The sequence below is a fragment of the Nerophis lumbriciformis genome, linkage group LG03, assembly GCF_033978685.3.
Source record: "Nerophis lumbriciformis linkage group LG03, RoL_Nlum_v2.1, whole genome shotgun sequence".
NCBI classification, from domain to species: domain Eukaryota; kingdom Metazoa; phylum Chordata; class Actinopteri; order Syngnathiformes; family Syngnathidae; genus Nerophis; species Nerophis lumbriciformis.
In genome coordinates this window covers 9,694,719-9,713,168 of record NC_084550.2, presented here as the reverse complement: position 1 = coordinate 9,713,168, position 18,450 = coordinate 9,694,719, and the positions used below count along the sequence as shown (strand labels likewise).

At 37.1% G+C, this 18,450-nt stretch overlaps 1 protein-coding gene across 6 annotated transcripts in view; it reads right to left on the bottom strand.

Annotated features, from left to right (window-relative positions):
- Positions 1–18,450, bottom strand: part of LOC133578811 (uncharacterized) — a 180,012-nt gene that overhangs the window by 14,403 nt on the left and 147,159 nt on the right. For 3 of the 6 annotated variants that reach the window (XM_061933304.1, XM_061933311.1, XM_061933340.1), the window contains 2 exons: positions 10,639–10,680; positions 1,198–1,230 (listed from right to left, as the gene is read on the bottom strand). The exons of 1 other annotated variant lie outside the window; for it this stretch is intronic. In XM_061933304.1, coding sequence (XP_061789288.1) covers positions 1,198–1,230; positions 10,639–10,680 — 75 coding nt within the window. Of the gene's footprint in view, positions 1–1,197; positions 1,231–10,436; positions 10,521–10,638; positions 10,681–18,450 lie in introns of all 6 variants that reach the window. 2 more of the 6 variants (XR_009811881.1, XM_061933319.1) reach the window with 2 other exon arrangements.

The following is an 18,450-nucleotide window of genomic DNA, read 5'->3' as shown; positions in this document are numbered from 1 at the left end:
ACACCCAGAAACGCCGTCGGCTTCGCTGGGCCTGAGCTCATTTGAGATGGACTGATACAAAGTGGAAAAGTGTTCTGTGGTCTGACGAGTCCACATTTCAAATTGTTTTTGGAAACTGTGGACGTCGTGTCCTCCGGACCAAAGAGGAAAAGAACCATCCGGATTGTTATAGGCGCAAAGTTGAAAAGCCAGCATCTGTGATGGTATGGGGGTGTATTAGTGCCCAAGACATGGGTAACTTACACATCTGTGAAGGCACCATTAATGCTGAAAGGTACATACAGGTTTTGGAGCAACATGTTGCCATCCAAGCAACGTTACCATGGACGCCCCTGCTTATTTCAGCAATACAATGCCAAGCCACGTGCTACATCAACGTGGCTTCATAGTAAAAGAGTGCGGGTACTAGACTGGCCTGCCTGTAGTCCAGACCTGTCTCCCATTGAAAATGTGTGGCGCATTAGGAAGCCTAAAATACCACAACGGAGACCCCCGGACTGTTGAACAACTTAAGCTGTACATCAAGCAAGAATGGGAAAGAATTCCACCTGAGAAGCTTAAAAAATGTGTCTCCTCACTTCCCAAACGTTTACTGAGTGTTGTTAAAAGGAAAGGCCATGTAACACAGTGGTGAACATGCCCTTTCCCAACTACTTTGGCACGTGTTGCAGCCATGAAATTCTAAGTTAATTATTATTTGCAGAAAAAAAAAAAAAGTTTATGAGTTTGAACATCAAATATGTTGTCTTTGTAGCATATTCAACTGAAAATGGGTTGAAAATGATTTGCAAATCAATGTATTCCGTTTATATTTACATCTAACACAATTTCCCAACTCATATGGAAACGGGGTTTGTACTTCAAATGTATATATTAGGGGGAGTCCGGAACGTAACCCCCGCGATAATCGAGGGAACACAGTACTTCGTTTAGTTTGGTAATTGAATAGGGGTCCATTTGAGAATTGATGGTTCCTGGTTCGATCCCTGGCTTACGCCATCCAAGTCCACCCGTTGTGTCCTTGAGCATGACACTTTATTTACCCTTGCTCCTGGGTCATCAGTGTGTGAATGGGTGAATGTGGAAATAGTGTCAAAGCGCTTTGAGTACCTCGAAGGTAGAAAAGTATAACCCGTTTACCATTTATTAGGTGGTCCCCCTACTGGCACAAAAACCACGAAGGCCTCCGTCACTTACTTTCCTGCCGTGTCCTTTAAATCTGTGTCCAGCCTGTTGGAGCGTTCCAATGGAGAGCAAAGAACAGACAGATAATGAGAGATGTAAACAAGTGAAGAAGGGGTGGCGGGTTGGGCGGGAAGGGGGGGGTGACCTCATTGTGGGTAACAATTGATGTTGGGTTAGTAGCCTGGGGGGTTGGGGATTGGGGGTTGGGGAGGGGGGGTGCTCCAAAATGCAGACGGGAAGCCAAACAGGCCAGCTGGAAGTTTTAGTTTTTAAAATGTACAAAAAGGTTCTATGGAGGTTAGAAGGAAAACAATCAGGGCTATGAACTCATGATTTCAGTGTTAAAGTCAATGGTTGGAGGTACGATGCCTTGAAAGCAATTAAAGCCATCATACGTAACAACTGGGCCTGAAAGTAACCGCTTCAAAACGACGTGTTGCCTCTTATTACGGAGAATATTTTCTTCGGCATCGCTACGGCAACTGTGGACCAGCCAGGAACACCTGCCGTTGTGTTAGCATCAGTGCGGATGCAACTGTTCAGAATACACAAGACCAGTTGACCCATGTTGATGTCAACACGGTGGTCATTTGTAGGGGGGGGGGAAGTTGGGAGTAAAAAAAAAACGATATTCCTGATCGCAGCTTTAATTTGCCTCCATGGAATAAGGCGTTTAAATATACCAAAATAGAGTTTTCTCACCAGCAATTATCGTTTCCATTTTTTAACTTGAAACAAGTATTTATGATTTCATAAATTATTTTTTTTATTGTAATTTTTTTTATTATCGAAACCTACAATTTTTGGTTGTGTTTTCCGCTCCGTATGCTGAATGGCAATATACGATATATATATATCGATATTTTTTCCGTAAAGTAAAAACAAAACACGAAACAGTCCTAGTTACCTGAGATACTAAGTATGTCATTATTTTGACTTAGTAAATATTGACTTACTAAGAATTGTTAAGACTTTAGTTTAGCACCAAATGATTATATAAATACATTTAATAAAGTAAAATACAAATAAGGCAACTTTTGTAAAGTAAATCTGAACAGCCGATACGGGCATCTACATCAACTATATGATTTGCCTGAGAAGCTGGACAGGACAAAAAATTAAAAAAATTTAAAAATGCATTGTTTTTTATTTTTATTACTTTAGTTGAGGCGGTGGTTCTTTGTTGTTAAAGCGGCCGCCTTAACAACAAAGCGCTGCGGGAAACCCTGCCGCCACCAAATTGGATGTCTTAATACCGAAAATATGGTCTGATTACAATACATTTAAAAAAAGTATATGAATAAGATGATGTAGAGGGCTCAATAACATTTATGTATCACTTATGATACGTTGGGTGTTACAGGGTTAAAGTATTTTTGTGTTATTATTCGTAGCCACCCACTTTGTCAAAACCTCCCCAACAATTGGAATTGTTGATGTGAAGTAATTGGAGCCTAAAATACGTCAATAATTCGCAACATTCATTTTATCTTTTTTTGGGGGGGGAGAAATGTCCCACCTAAATTTTGGCGGATTCCAGCGGACCCCACTCATAAAAATGTTAAAAGTAAGATATGCTTTATTTTTAAATTTCACCGCTTAACTTAAATGTCTGGCAATAATAAAAAGGTAGGTCTACCTTTTAATTATTGCCGTGATAGCTTTGAAGTAAGATGTCACGTGATTTAATTCTAACTGCCTCCCTGAACACGCACTTCTCCCACAAATGTGTAACACTCAACGTATCATAAGTGATACATAAATGTTATTGAGCCCACTACATCATCTTATTCATATACTTTTTAAAAATGTATTGTAATCAGACCATATTTTCGGTACATAAGATGGAAGTTTTACCTTAATAGGTAAAAATTCCAATTAGATGGAAGTTTTACCTTCATTATTAGGTAAAAATTTACCGGTCGATATACGTTCTCATTTTAGGCTCCAATTACTTCACATCAACAACTCCAATTGTTGGGGAGATTTTGACAAAGTGGGTGGTTACGAATAATAACACGGTCATACTTTAACCCTGCAACACCCAACGTATCATAAGTGATACATAAATCTTATTGAGCCCTGTACATCATCTTATTTATATACTTTTTAAAAATGTATTGTAATCAGACCATATTTTCGGTATATTAGATGGAAGTTTTACCTTAATTATTAGGTAAAAATTCCAATTAGATGGAAGTTTTACCTTATTTATTAGGTAAAAATTTACCGGTCGATATACGTTCTCATTTTAGGCTCCAATTACTTCACATCAACAACTCCAATTGTTGGGGAGATTTTGACAAAGTGGGTGGTTACGATTAATAACATGTTAATACTTTAACCCTGTAACACCTAACGTATCATAAGTGATACATAAATGTTATTAAGCCCACTACATCATCTTATTCACATACTTTTTAAAAATGTATTGTAATCAAACCATATTTTCGGTACATAAGATGGAAGTTTTACCTTAATAGGTAAAAATTCCAATTAGATGGAAGTTTTACCTTCATTATTAGGTAAAAATTTACCGGTCGATCTACGTTCCCATTTTAGGCTCCAATTACTTCACATCAACAATTCCAATTGTTGGGGAGATTTTGACAAAGTGGGTGGTTACGAATAATAACACGGTCATACTTTAACCCTGCAACACCCAACGTATCATAAGTGATACATAAATCTTATTGAGCCCTGTACATCATCTTATTTATATACTTTTTAAAAATGTATTGTAATCAGACCATATTTTCGGTATATTAGATGGAAGTTTTACCTTAATTATTAGGTAAAAATTCCAATTAGATGGAAGTTTTACCTTATTTATTAGGTAAAAATTTACCGGTCGATATACGTTCTCATTTTAGGCTCCAATTACTTCACATCAACAACTCCAATTGTTGGGGAGATTTTGACAAAGTGGGTGGTTACGAATAATAACACAGTCATACTTTAACCCTGCAACACCCAACGTATCATAAGTGATACATAAATCTTATTGAGCCCTGTACATCATCTTATTTATATACTTTTTAAAAATGTATTGTAATCAGACCATATTTTCGGTATATTAGATGGAAGTTTTACCTTAATTATTAGGTAAAAATTCCAATTAGATGGAAGTTTTACCTTAATTATTAGGTAACAATTTACCGGTCGATCTACGTTCCCATTTTAGGCTCCAATTATTTCACATCAACGATTCCAATTGTTGGGGAGATTTTGACAAAGTGGGTGGTTACGAATAATAACACGTTAATACTTTAACCCTGTAAAACCCAACGTATCATAAGTGATACATAAATCTTATTGAGCCCTGTACATCATCTTATTTATATACTTTTTAAAAATGTATTGTAATCAGACCATATTTTCGGTATATTAGATGGAAGTTTTACCTTAATTATTAGGTAAACATTCCAATTAGATGGAAGTTTTACCTTAATTATTAGGTAAAAACTTACCGGTCGATCTACGTTCCCATTTTAGGCTCCAATTACTTCACATCAACAATTCCAATTGTTGGGGAGATTTTGACAAAGTGGGTTGTTACGAATAATAACATGGTCATACTTTAACCCTGCAACACCCAACGTATCATAAGTGATACATAAATGTTATTGAGCCCTGTACATCATCTTATTTATATACTTTTTAAAAATGTATTGTAATCAGACCATATTTTCGGTATATTAGATGGACGTTTTACCTTAATTATTAGGTAAAAATTCCAATTAGATGGAAGTTTTACCTTATTTATTAGGTAAAAATTTACAGGTCGATCTACGTTCCCATTTTAGGCTCCAATTACTTCACATCAACAATTCCAATTGTTGGGGAGATTTTGACAAAGTGGGTGGTTACGAATAATAACACGGTCATACTTTAACCCTGCAACACCCAACGTATCATAAGTGATACATAAATCTTATTGAGCCCTGTACATCATCTTATTTATATACTTTTTAAAAATGTATTGTAATCAGACCATATTTTCGGTATATTAGATGGAAGTTTTACCTTAATTATTAGGTAAAAATTCCAATTAGATGGAAGTTTTACCTTATTTATTAGGTAAAAATTTACCGGTCGATATACGTTCTCATTTTAGGCTCCAATTACTTCACATCAACAACTCCAATTGTTGGGGAGATTTTGACAAAGTGGGTGGTTACGAATAATAACATGTTAATACTTTAACCCTGTAAAACCCAACGTATCATAAGTGATACATAAATGTTATTGAGCCCTGTACATCATCTTATTTATATACTTTTTAAAAATGTATTGTAATCAGACCATATTTTTAGTATATTAGATGGAAGTTTTACCTTAATTATTAGGTAAAAATTCCAATTAGATGGAAGTTTTATCTTAATTATTAGGTAAAAATTTACCCGTCGATATACGTTCCCATTTTAGGCTCCAATTACTTCACATCAACAATTCCAATTGTTGGGCAGATTTTGACAAAGTGGGTGGTTACGAATAATAACACGGTCATACTTTAACCCTGTAACACCCAACGTATCATAAGTGATACATAAATGTTATTGAGCCCTGTACATCATTTTATTTATATACTTTTTAAAAATGTATTGTAATCAGACCATATTTTCGGTATATTAGATGGAAGTTTTACCTTAATCATTAGGTAAAAATTCCAATTAGATGGAAGTTTTACCTTAATTATTAGGTAACAATTTACCGGTCGATCTACGTTCCCATTTTAGGCTCCAATTACTTCACATCAACAATTCCAATTGTTGGGGAGATTTTGACAAAGTGGGTGGTTACGAATAATAACATGTTAATACTTTAACCCTGTAACACCTAACGTATCATAAGTGATACATAAATGTTATTGAGCCCACTACATCATCGTATTCACATACTTTTTAAAAATGTATTGTAATCAAACCATATTTTCGCTACATAAGATGGAAGTCTTACCTTAATAGGAAAAAATTCCAATTAGATGGAAGTTTTACCTTCATTATTAGGTAAAAATTTACCGGTCGATCTACGTTCCCATTTTAGGCTCCAATTACTTCACATCAACAATTCCAATTGTTGGGGAGATTTTGACAAAGTGGGTTGTTACGAATAATAACACGGTCATACTTTAACACTGCAACACCCAACGTATCATAAGTGATACATAAATGTTATTGAGCCCTGTACATCATCTTATTCATATACTTTTTAAAAATGTATTGTAATCAGACCATATTTTCGGTATATTAGATGGAAGTTTTACCTTAATAGGTAAAAATTCCAATTAGATGGAAGTTTTACCTTATTTATTAGGTAAAAATTTACCGGTCGATATACATTCTCATTTTATGCTCCAATTACTTCACATCAACAATTTCAATTGTTGGGGAGATTTTGACAAAGTGGGTGGTTCCAAATAATAACATGTTAATACTTTAACCCTGTAACACCCAACGTATCATAAGTGATACATACATGTTATTGAGCCCTCTACATCATCTTATTCATATACTTTTTAAAAATGAATTGTAATCAGACCATATTTTCGGTATATTAGATGGAAGTTTTACCTTAATTATTAGGTAAAAATTCCAATTAGATGGAAGTTTTACCTTATTTATTAGGTAAAAATTTACCGGTCGATATACGTTCTCATTTTAGGCTCCAATTACTTCACATCAACAATTCCAATTGTTGGGGAGATTTTGACAAAGTGGGTGGTTACGAATAATAACACGGTCATACTTTAACCCTGCAACACCCAACGTATCATAAGTGATACATAAATCTTATTGAGCCCTGTACATCATCTTATTTATATACTTTTTAAAAATGTATTGTAATCAGACCATATTTTCGGTATATTAGATGGAAGTTTTACCTTAATTATTAGGTAAAAATTCCAATTAGATGGAAGTTTTACCTTATTTATTAGGTAAAAATTTACCGGTCGATATACGTTCTCATTTTAGGCTCCAATTACTTCACATCAACAACTCCAATTGTTGGGGAGATTTTGACAAAGTGGGTAGTTACGAATAATAACACGGTCATACTTTAACCCTGCAACACCCAACGTATCATAAGTGATACATAAATCTTATTGAGCCCTGTACATCATCTTATTTATATACTTTTTAAAAATGTATTGTAATCAGACCATATTTTCGGTATATTAGATGGAAGTTTTACCTTAATTATTAGGTAAAAATTCCAATTAGATGGAAGTTTTACCTTATTTATTAGGTAAAAATTTACCGGTCGATATACGTTCTCATTTTAGGCTCCAATTACTTCACATCAACAACTCCAATTGTTGGGGAGATTTTGACAAAGTGGGTGGTTACGAATAATAACATGTTAATACTTTAACCCTGTAACACCTAACGTATCATAAGTGATACATAAATGTTATTGAGCCCACTACATCATCGTATTCACATACTTTTTAAAAATGTATTGTAATCAAACCATATTTTCGCTACATAAGATGGAAGTTTTACCTTAATAGGAAAAAATTCCAATTAGATGGAAGTTTTACCTTCATTATTAGGTAAAAATTTACCGGTCGATCTACGTTCCCATTTTAGGCTCCAATTACTTCACATCAACAATTCCAATTGTTGGGGAGATTTTGACAAAGTGGGTTGTTACGAATAATAACACGGTCATACTTTAACCCTGCAACACCCAACGTATCATAAGTGATACATAAATGTTATTGAGCCCTGTACATCATCTTATTCATATACTTTTTAAAAATGTATTGTAATCAGACCATATTTTCGGTATATTAGATGGAAGTTTTACCTTAATAGGTAAAAATTCCAATTAGATGGAAGTTTTACCTTATTTATTAGGTAAAAATTTACCGGTCGATATACATTCTCATTTTATGCTCCAATCACTTCACATCAACAATTTCAATTGTTGGGGAGATTTTGACAAAGTGGGTGGTTCCAAATAATAACATGTTAATACTTTAACCCTGTAACACCCAACGTATCATAAGTGATACATACATGTTATTGAGCCCTCTACATCATCTTATTCATATACTTTTTAAAAATGTATTGTAATCAGACCATATTTTCGGTATATTAGATGGAAGTTTTACCTTAATTATTAGGTAAAAATTCCAATTAGATGGAAGTTTTACCTTATTTATTAGGTAAAAATTTACCGGTCGATATACGTTCTCATTTTAGGCTCCAATTACTTCACATCAACAATTCCAATTGTTGGGGAGATTTTGACAAAGTGGGTGGTTACGAATAATAACACGGTCATACTTTAACCCTGCAACACCCAATGTATCATAAGTGATACATAAATCTTATTGAGCCCTGTACATCATCTTATTTATATACTTTTTAAAAATGTATTGTAATCAGACCATATTTTCGGTATATTAGATGGAAGTTTTACCTTAATTATTAGGTAAAAATTCCAATTAGATGGAAGTTTTACCTTATTTATTAGGTAAAAATTTACCGGTCGATATACGTTCTCATTTTAGGCTCCAATTACTTCACATCAACAACTCCAATTGTTGGGGAGATTTTGACAAAGTGGGTGGTTACGAATAATAACATGTTAATACTTTAACCCTGTAACACCTAACGTATCATAAGTGATACATAAATGTTATTGAGCCCACTACATCATCTTATTCACATACTTTTTAAAAATGTATTGTAATCAAACCATATTTTCGGTACATAAGATGGAAGTTTTACCTTAATAGGAAAAAATTCCAATTAGATGGAAGTTTTACCTTCATTATTAGGTAAAAATTTACCGGTCGATCTACGTTCCCATTTTAGGCTCCAATTACTTCACATCAACAATTCCAATTGTTGGGGAGATTTTGACAAAGTGGGTTGTTACGAATAATAACACGGTCATACTTTAACCCTGCAACACCCAACGTATCATAAGTGATACATACATGTTATTGAGCCCTGTACATCATCTTATTCATATACTTTTTAAAAATGTATTGTAATCAGACCATATTTTCGGTATATTAGATGGAAGTTTTACCTTAATAGGTAAAAATTCCAATTAGATGGAAGTTTTACCTTCATTATTAGGTAAAAATTTACCGGTCGATCTACGTTCCCATTTTAGGCTCCAATTACTTCACATCAACAACTCCAATTGTTGGGGAGATTTTGACAAAGTGGGTTGTTACGAATAATAACACGGTCATACTTTAACCCTGTATTGTAATCAGACCATATTTTCGGTATATTAGATGGAAGTTTTACCTTAATAGGTAAAAATTCCAATTAGATGGAAGTTTTACCTTATTTATTAGGTAAAAATTTACCGGTCGATATACATTCTCATTTTATGCTCCAATTACTTCACATCAACAATTTCAATTGTTGGGGAGATTTTGACAAAGTGGGTGGTTCCAAATAATAACATGTTAATACTTTAAACCTGTAACACCCAACGTATCATAAGTGATACATACATGTTATTGAGCCCTCTACATCATCTTATTCATATACTTTTTAAAAATGAATTGTAATCAGACCATATTTTCGGTATATTAGATGGAAGTTTTACCTTAATTATTAGGTAAAAAATCCATCTAATACACCGAAAATATGGTCTGATTACAATAAATTAAAAAAATTATGTATCACTTATGATACGTTGGGTGTTACAGGCTTAAAGTATTAACGTGTTATTATTCGTAACCACCCACTTTGTCAAAACCTCCCCAACAATTGGAATTGTTGTTGTGAAGTAATTGGAGCCTAAAATACGTCAATAATTTGCAACATTCATTTTATCTTTTTTTTAATTTTTTTTTTTTGGAGAAATGTCCCACCTAAATTTTGGCGGATTTCAGAGGACCCCACTCATAAAAATGTTAAAAGTAAGACATGCTTTATTTCTAAATTTCATCGCTTAAATGTCTAAATCAACTTCAGGTCCATCTTTTCTAAAGATTGTTCTTATTTTCATGTTTTATGCTCTTTTTATTATTGCCGTGACAGCTTTGAAATAAGACGTCACGTGATTTAATTCCAACCGCCTCCCTGAAAACACACTTCTCCCACAAATGTGTCAAAAAATCATAACACGACAACCGATAGCAGTATCAGAATCCTAGTATCGACAGATTGGATGGTAAGGATCCCAACATTACAACTGTGTATATTGTCATAATACCAGACCAGCAGTTATAAATACTACGACTGTTTAAAAAAGTATTGTGCAATAATTACCAATGCAGCATCACATTCCTGCGGGCTGTGAATGTTAGTGGCAGGTCCTCTAAAACCTTCAATGCATTGTCAGCCATATATTAGCTTGAATAGGTTGGGGGGGGAGGGGGAGGGGGGGAGGGGTGTAAGAGACAAAGGTTAGTTACTTTTTTTTGAGGGTGACACAGAAAACTGTAAAAGGCGGCTGTAATGTTTGTTTTACCTCATGCATGCAAATGTATTTGTAGCCCTCTCCTGGTCATACCTTGCAGGGCAGAGTGAGACACGTAAAAAGGCGTCCAGTTGCTTGTTGGTGTGCCACACCGTAGACATTTATACGTAGACGCCCCATTGAGCGGGCGGGGGGTGGTACGTCAGCATATTGGAAGTAGCAGATCTGCCCCGTTAATTAATTCATGCCAGGAAATGGACCGAACTTTGTGAAGTGCCTTTAAAGTTAAAGGCCTACTGAAACCCACTACTACCGACCACGCAGTCTGATAGTTTATACATCAATGATGAAATCTTAACATTGCAACACATGCCAATACGGCCGGGTTAGCTTACTAAAGTGCAATTTTAAATTTCGCGCGAAATATCCTGCTGAAAACGTCTCGGTATGATGACGTATGCGCGTGACGTCACAGATTGTGGAGGACATTTTGGGACAGCATGGTGGCCAGCTATTAAGTCGTCTGTTTTCATCTCAAAATTCCACAGTATTCTGGACATCTGTGTTGGTGAATCTTTTGCAATTTGTTCAATGAACAATGGAGACAGCAAAGAAGAAAGCTGTAGGTGGGAAGCGGTGTATTGCGGCAGGTGTTGTGTCGGATAACGCACCCCCGTCGTAGAATGCACCCCCTGACTGTTGTGCCGGATAACACAGCCGGTGTTTCATTGTTTACATTCCCGAAAGATGACAGTCAAGCTTTACCATTGGCCTGTGGAGAACTGGGACAACAGAGACTCTTACCAGGAGGACTTTGAGTTGGATACGCAGACGCGGTACCGTGAGTACGCATGCAGCTGCGGCTTCCAAACATTTGATCGCTTGCCCGTACGTGCGTGCCGCTATGTGCATGTCACGTACGTAACTTTGGGGACTTTGGGGAAATATATGTGCTGTATGAACTTTGGGGAGGTGAACGGTACTTTGGGCTGTGGGATTGAGTGTGTTGTGCAGGTGTTTGAGTTGTATTGGCGGGTTATATGGACGGGAGGGGGGAGGTGTTTGTTATGCGGGATTAATTTGTGGCATTTTAAATATAAGCCTGGTTGTGTTGTGGCTAATAGAGTACAGGTAAAAGCCAGTAAATTAGAATATTTTGAAAAACTTGATTTATTTCAGTAATTGCATTCAAAAGGTGTAACTTGTACATTATATTTATTCATTGCACACAGACTGATGCATTCAAATGTTTATTTCATTTAATTTTGATGATTTGAAGTGGCAACAAATGAAAATCCAAAATTCCGTGTGTCACAAAATTAGAATATTACTTAAGGCTAATACAAAAAAGGGATTTTTAGAAATGTTGGCCAACTGAAAAGTATGAAAATGAAAAATATGAGCATGTACAATACTCAATACTTGGTTGGAGCTCCTTTTGCCTCAATTACTGCGTTAATGCGGCGTGGCATGGAGTCGATGAGTTTCTGGCACTGCTCAGGTGTTATGAGAGCCCAGGTTGCTCTGATAGTGGCCTTCAACTCTTCTGCGTTTTTGGGTCTGGCATTCTGCATCTTCCTTTTCACAATACCCCACAGATTTTCTATGGGGCTAAGGTCAGGGGAGTTGGCGGGCCAATTTAGAACAGAAATACCATGGTCCGTAAACCAGGCACGGGTAGATTTTGCGCTGTGTGCAGGCGCCAAGTCCTGTTGGAACTTGAAATCTCCATCTCCATAGAGCAGGTCAGCAGCAGGAAGCATGAAGTGCTCTAAAACTTGCTGGTAGACGGCTGCGTTGACCCTGGATCTCAGGAAACAGAGTGGACCGACACCAGCAGATGACATGGCACCCCAAACCATCACTGATGGTGGAAACTTTACACTAGACTTCAGGCAACGTGGATCCTGTGCCTCTCCTGTCTTCCTCCAGACTCTGGGACCTCGATTTCCAAAGGAAATGCAAAATTTGCATGGTTGGGTGATGGTTTGGGGTGCCATGTCATCTGCTGGTGTCAGTCCACTCTGTTTCCTGAGATCCAGGGTCAACGCAGCCGTCTACCAGCAAGTTTTAGAGCACTTCATGCTTCCTGCTGCTGACCTGCTCTATGGAGATGGAGATTTCAAGTTCCAACAGGACTTGGCGCCTGCACACAGCGCAAAATCTACCCGTGCCTGGTTTACGGACCATGGTATTTCTGTTCTAAATTGGCCCGCCAACTCCCCTGACCTTAGCCCCATAGAAAATCTGTGGGGTATTGTGAAAAGGAAGATGCAGAATGCCAGACCCAAAAACGCAGAAGAGTTGAAGGCCACTATCAGAGCAACCTGGGCTCTCATAACACCTGAGCAGTGCCAGAAACTCATCGATTCCATGCCACGCCGCATTAACGCAGTAATTGAGGCAAAAGGAGCTCCAACCAAGTATTGAGTATTGTACATGCTCATATTTTTCATTTTCATACTTTTCAGTTGGCCAACATTTCTAAAAATCCCTTTTTTGTATTAGCCTTAAGTAATATTCTAATTTTGTGACACACGGAATTTTGGATTTTCATTTGTTGCCACTTCAAATCATCAAAATTAAATGAAATAAACATTTGAATGCATCAGTCTGTGTGCAATGAATAAATATAATGTACAAGTTACACCTTTTGAATGCAATTACTGAAATAAATCAAGTTTTTCAAAATATTCTAATTTACTGGCTTTTACCTGTATATATATGTCTTGTGTTTATTTACTGTTTTAGTCATTCCCAGCTGAATATCAGGTCCCACCCGCCTCTCACAGCATCTTCCCTATCTGAATCGCTCCCACTGCCCTCTAGTCCTTCACTCTCACTTTCCTCATCCACAAATCTTTCATCCTCGCTCAAATTAATGGGGAAATCGTCGCTTTCTCGGTCCGAATTGCTCTCGCTGCTGGTGGCCATGATTGTAAACAATGTGCAGATGTGAGGAGCTCCACAACCTGTGACGTCACGCGCATCCGTCTGCTACTTCCGGTACAGGCAAGGCTTTTTTTATCAGCGACCAAAAGTTGCGAACTTTATCGTCGATGTTCTCTACTAAATCCTTTCAGCAAAAATATGGCAATATCGCGAAATGATCAAGTATGACACATAGAATGGACCTGCTATCCCCGTTTAAATAAGAAAATCGCATTTCAGTAGGCCTTAAAAAGGGGAACTGCACTTTTTGAAGGGGGAATTTCGCCCATTGTTCACAATTACTATAAAAGACATGATGAGAACATTTTTTTTCATGCATTCCAAATAGTAAATTAATGCGATCAAAATTCCACTTACAATGGAGCCCATGGGGGACGCTGTTGTAACTTATGGGTTATATATATAGTTCATGTGATGATCATTCATAATTTGCATACTTGATTTAATTGCTGATAAATTACTCTATTATTATTTACAGTTAAAAAGAGTTAAAAGGGAATTGATTTGATTATACATGTATTTGATGTTGATTATTTGAGAAACACAGACACTGAATTGACTTGTTTTCTATTTCATAGCCTAACAAAGGGTTAACGAAGATACTGCATGTTGCACAATTCATTGCGGCAAACTGGATGTAAGAAACACCGGGAGCAGGTGCATTGTGGTTGATGAGATTGAAGATTACGAGCCTACGGGTGAATGAATGACCGGCAAATAACAAGATAAAAGGATCGTTTTGTACCGTTTTGTATGCCCATTTTTTTCTTATATAAAGTAAAACTTTATTTACACATTTCCGACGTCCTTTCCAATACTTTGATCGTAGTTAATCTACAGACGCTCTATTCTGCCGATAAGGCCCTTAAAAAAAACATCCAAACACCTCCATTGAGGTTTTATATACAGTACAGGCCAAAAGTTTGGACACATGCGTTTTCTTTATTTTCATGACTATTTCATACCTGCCAACTTTTGAAATCAGAAAAACCTAGTAGCCAGGGTCCAGGGGCCGCAGGCCCCGGTAGGTCCAGGACAAAGTCCTGGTGGGGGGTTAATTCGCCCCCCCGACGCAAAATGAATATTAGCATTCAGACAGGTTAAAATGTTGCTAAAACCATCACTTTTCTATCAGTCACAGTGACTTTTCAAAACAAAAATATTACAGCAAAAATCATATGGGTTGATTGACATGTTTATTCTGTAAGCTAACTTCAGTAGTTTGAAATTATTTTGACAGTTAATGCCAGTTATCCTGTCAACCTTTCACAAGACTTCAATTTGTTAATTGAAAGTATAAACAGTATAAACACTTTTTACAGTAAACAAATGGTAAAACAGTACTAAACAATTCAATTAAAAAAAAAATTGGTGTCATTATTAACTTTCTGTCCAAGCTTGTATAATCTACTGCCTTGTCCAATTGTAAAAAATATTCTGTGCCTAAAATTCACATTTCTATTACAATTATCATACTGTAAACATGGTAAGCTAACTTCATTAAAATTAATAGTCCGGTCAATAGCATGGAATTACAATTCAAATGTAGTTTTTTTGTAAGCCTTTCAAAAGAATTCAAAATATGAAAAATTAATGACAATTAATTCAAGCCATCAGACACTTGAAAAGTGGCACATCACATCTCTAATGTAATCATTTTAACTTTTCAACAGAAATAGCACTGCAAAAATATTAAGGACATACTTCTGTATTTTGGTAGTTATGCTGTCAACATTTAACAAGATTTCTTCAACTTGGACTTGAAAACATAAATAGTATAAACACTTTTAACAGTATAACAGTACTAAACAATTCCAATAGATAACATTGGTGTCATTACCTTTTTGTGGCTAAAATCCAACGGCAACGGCATTAGCAACGGCATTAGACTTGTGTTTTTTTGTCCCAACGTGGTCTTTTACATCGCTAATTCCTCCGTGTCCGATCGAAAAATCTTGTCTGCACAAGGTGCAATTCGCGTAGTTTTCACCCTTTTTGGAACGGATAATTATTCCCGGATAGGCTTTTGAATATTCTTCACGGAATGACTGCAGTTTTCTTTTCGGTTTAAGACTCGTTTGCGATTTTTCTCCGGCTGATTCCATGATCGTTCGCTCGTTTGGAAACAAACGGTGCCTTGTGCTTGGCAGCGGTGCTATAAATAGCCTCGCGCATGGCATTCGGAATGGCTCGATAGGAAGTTACGGGAAGCAGTGTCGATTGTCATTGTTGTTACGCGATTTCGTGAATAAAACTTTAAAAAAAAAAATTTTTTTAAATTAATGAAAAACCGTATTTTTTTATCACTGCAACCGTAACCCGAAATAGGTTGATGAAAACCGTACTAATTACGGGAAAACCGGAGTAGTTGGCAGGTATGCTATTTACATTGTAGATTGTCACTGAAGGCATCACAACCATGACACCTGTGAAGTGAAAACCATTTCAGGTGACTACCTCTTGAAGCTCATCGAGAGAATGCCAAGAGTGTGCAAAGCAGTAATCAGAGCAAAGGGTGGCTATTTTGAAGAAACTAGAACAGGGGTCGGGAACCTTTTTGGCTGAGAGAGCCATGAAAGCCAAATATTTTAAAATGTATTTCCATATAATATTTTTTTTTAACGCTGAATACAACTAAATACATGCATTTTTAAGTAAGACCAACATTTTTAGAGTATAATAAGTCTCTCATTCTTTTTAATAACATTGTTATTCTGAAGCTAACCATCCATCCATCCATCCATCCATCTTCTTCCGCTTATCCGAGGTCGGGTTGCGGGGGCAGCAGCCTAAGCAGGGAAGCCCATACTTCCCTCTCCCCAGCCACTACGTCCAGCTCCTCCCGGGGGATCCCGAGGCGTTCCCAGGCCAGCCGGGAGACATAGTCTTCCCAACGTGTCCTGGGTCTTCCCCGTGGCCTCCTACCGGTCGGACGTGCCCTAAACACCTCCCGAGGGAGGCAATCGGGTGGCATCTTGACCAGATGCCCGAACCAGCTCATCTGGCTCCTCTCGATGTGGAGGAGCAGCGGCTTTACTTTGAGTTCCTCCCGGATAACAGAGCTTCTCACCCTATCTCTAAGGGAGAGCCCCGCCACCCGGCGGGGGAAACTCATTTTGGCGGCTTGTACCCGTGATCTTGTCCTTTCGGTCATAACCCAAAGCTCATGACCATAGGTGAGGATGGGAACGTAGATCGACCGGTAAATTGAGAGCTTTGCCTTCCGGCTCAGCTCCTTCTTCACCACAACGGATCGATACAGCGTCCGCATTACTGAAGACGGCGCACCGATCCGCCTGTCGATCTCACGATCCACTCTTCCCTCACTCGTGAACAAGACTCCGAGGTACTTGAACTCCTCCACTTGAAGCTAACCAATAATACATAAAATACTTCTTACCATTAATGCGACTTCTTGAACAGGTGCGGTAGAAAACGGATGGATGGATTAAAATGCATTATGTTTTATATTTTGAACGTTATTTTTAACACTGTGATTACCAGCGGAATTATTCAGTACTTATCCTGTTAAGTAACGTCAGCTAAGAGTTATCTGAGAGCCAGATGCAGTCATCAAAAGAGCCACATCTGGCTCTAGAGCCATAGGTTCCCTACCCCTGAACTAGAATATAAAACATGTTTTCAGTTATTTCACCTTTTTTTGTACATAACTCCACATAGTTTTGATGCCTTTTGTCAGAAAAATTGTATGTTAAATTATCAAAAAACTTTCCGTTCTCTAAGTTCCCACCAAGCAAAGGCTTGGAAAATTCCATTGTGTACGATGGGAGGAGACGGGATGGGGGTTATCTGTTGTCATCCAAGACTTGCCCAAGCTCAATCCAGGACTAGCCCAAGCCCGAGGCATCTTTTTCTTTTGTGTTAATGTGACGGAAAACAATGGCTGTTTACATACCCCCCATTCCTTTAGAAACAGATGTTGTTATGTAAACAAGGAAAGTCCAAATACAAAGTACAATCTTTCACCAGAGCGTGGTGGAAGACTGTACAGAGAGTACAGTTGCCGCGTTTCTCCTCAATTGAGCCAAATTTGATTCTGTCTCTGTTTATTTCTTTGCTTCTTGTCTGGTTTAATAGATGTCATCAGTGTTTGACACCTGACACCTTTATTGACAACCTTATGGAGCCTCTAAAGGGACATAGGGGAAAACATTTTTTTAGATATGTATCTTGTGCGCACGCAAAAGTTTCACATGCTCACGAGATACATATCTGGTGCGCACGAGATATGTATCTGGTGCGCACCAGATAGTTTCTGGTGCGCATGAGAAAGCATTGGATGCGTGCGGATGGTTTGAGGTCTGTGTGAAAACGGCAGTTCGGGAGTTAATGCGGCTGTATTTCCAACTAGGACTTTCCCGCATTGTCCCTTTAGGGGTGTTGTGCCAATAAATAAAACTACTTTTTTAAAGTAATCATTTCTTACTTCAAGCATGAAAAAAAAAAGTCATGACTTTGACACAATTGTGTCTCATAATTAAAACAGATGACAGCCAAATTGACTTTGCTGTTTTATTTTCAGTGAAACAATAGAAAATACACTGCAAAAAGTCAGTGTTCAAAAACAAGAAAAAAAAATACAAAAATGAGGGGTATTTTATTTGAACTAAGCAAAATTATCCGCCAATAGAACAAGAAAATCCGGCTTGTCAAGACTTTTCAAAACAAGTAAAATTAGCTAACCTCAATGAACCCAAATACACCTTAAAATAAGTATATTCTCACTAATAACAAGTGCACTTTGAGTTTGAGTTTATTTCGAACATGCAAGCATACAACATGATACACCACAATCTCCAGTTTCTCTTTTCAACATGTTCGAAAAGGAGTAGGAAGAAGCAGAGCTTATTTAATCCTACCCCTTTTCTTTTACATAACAGTTGCTAAAAC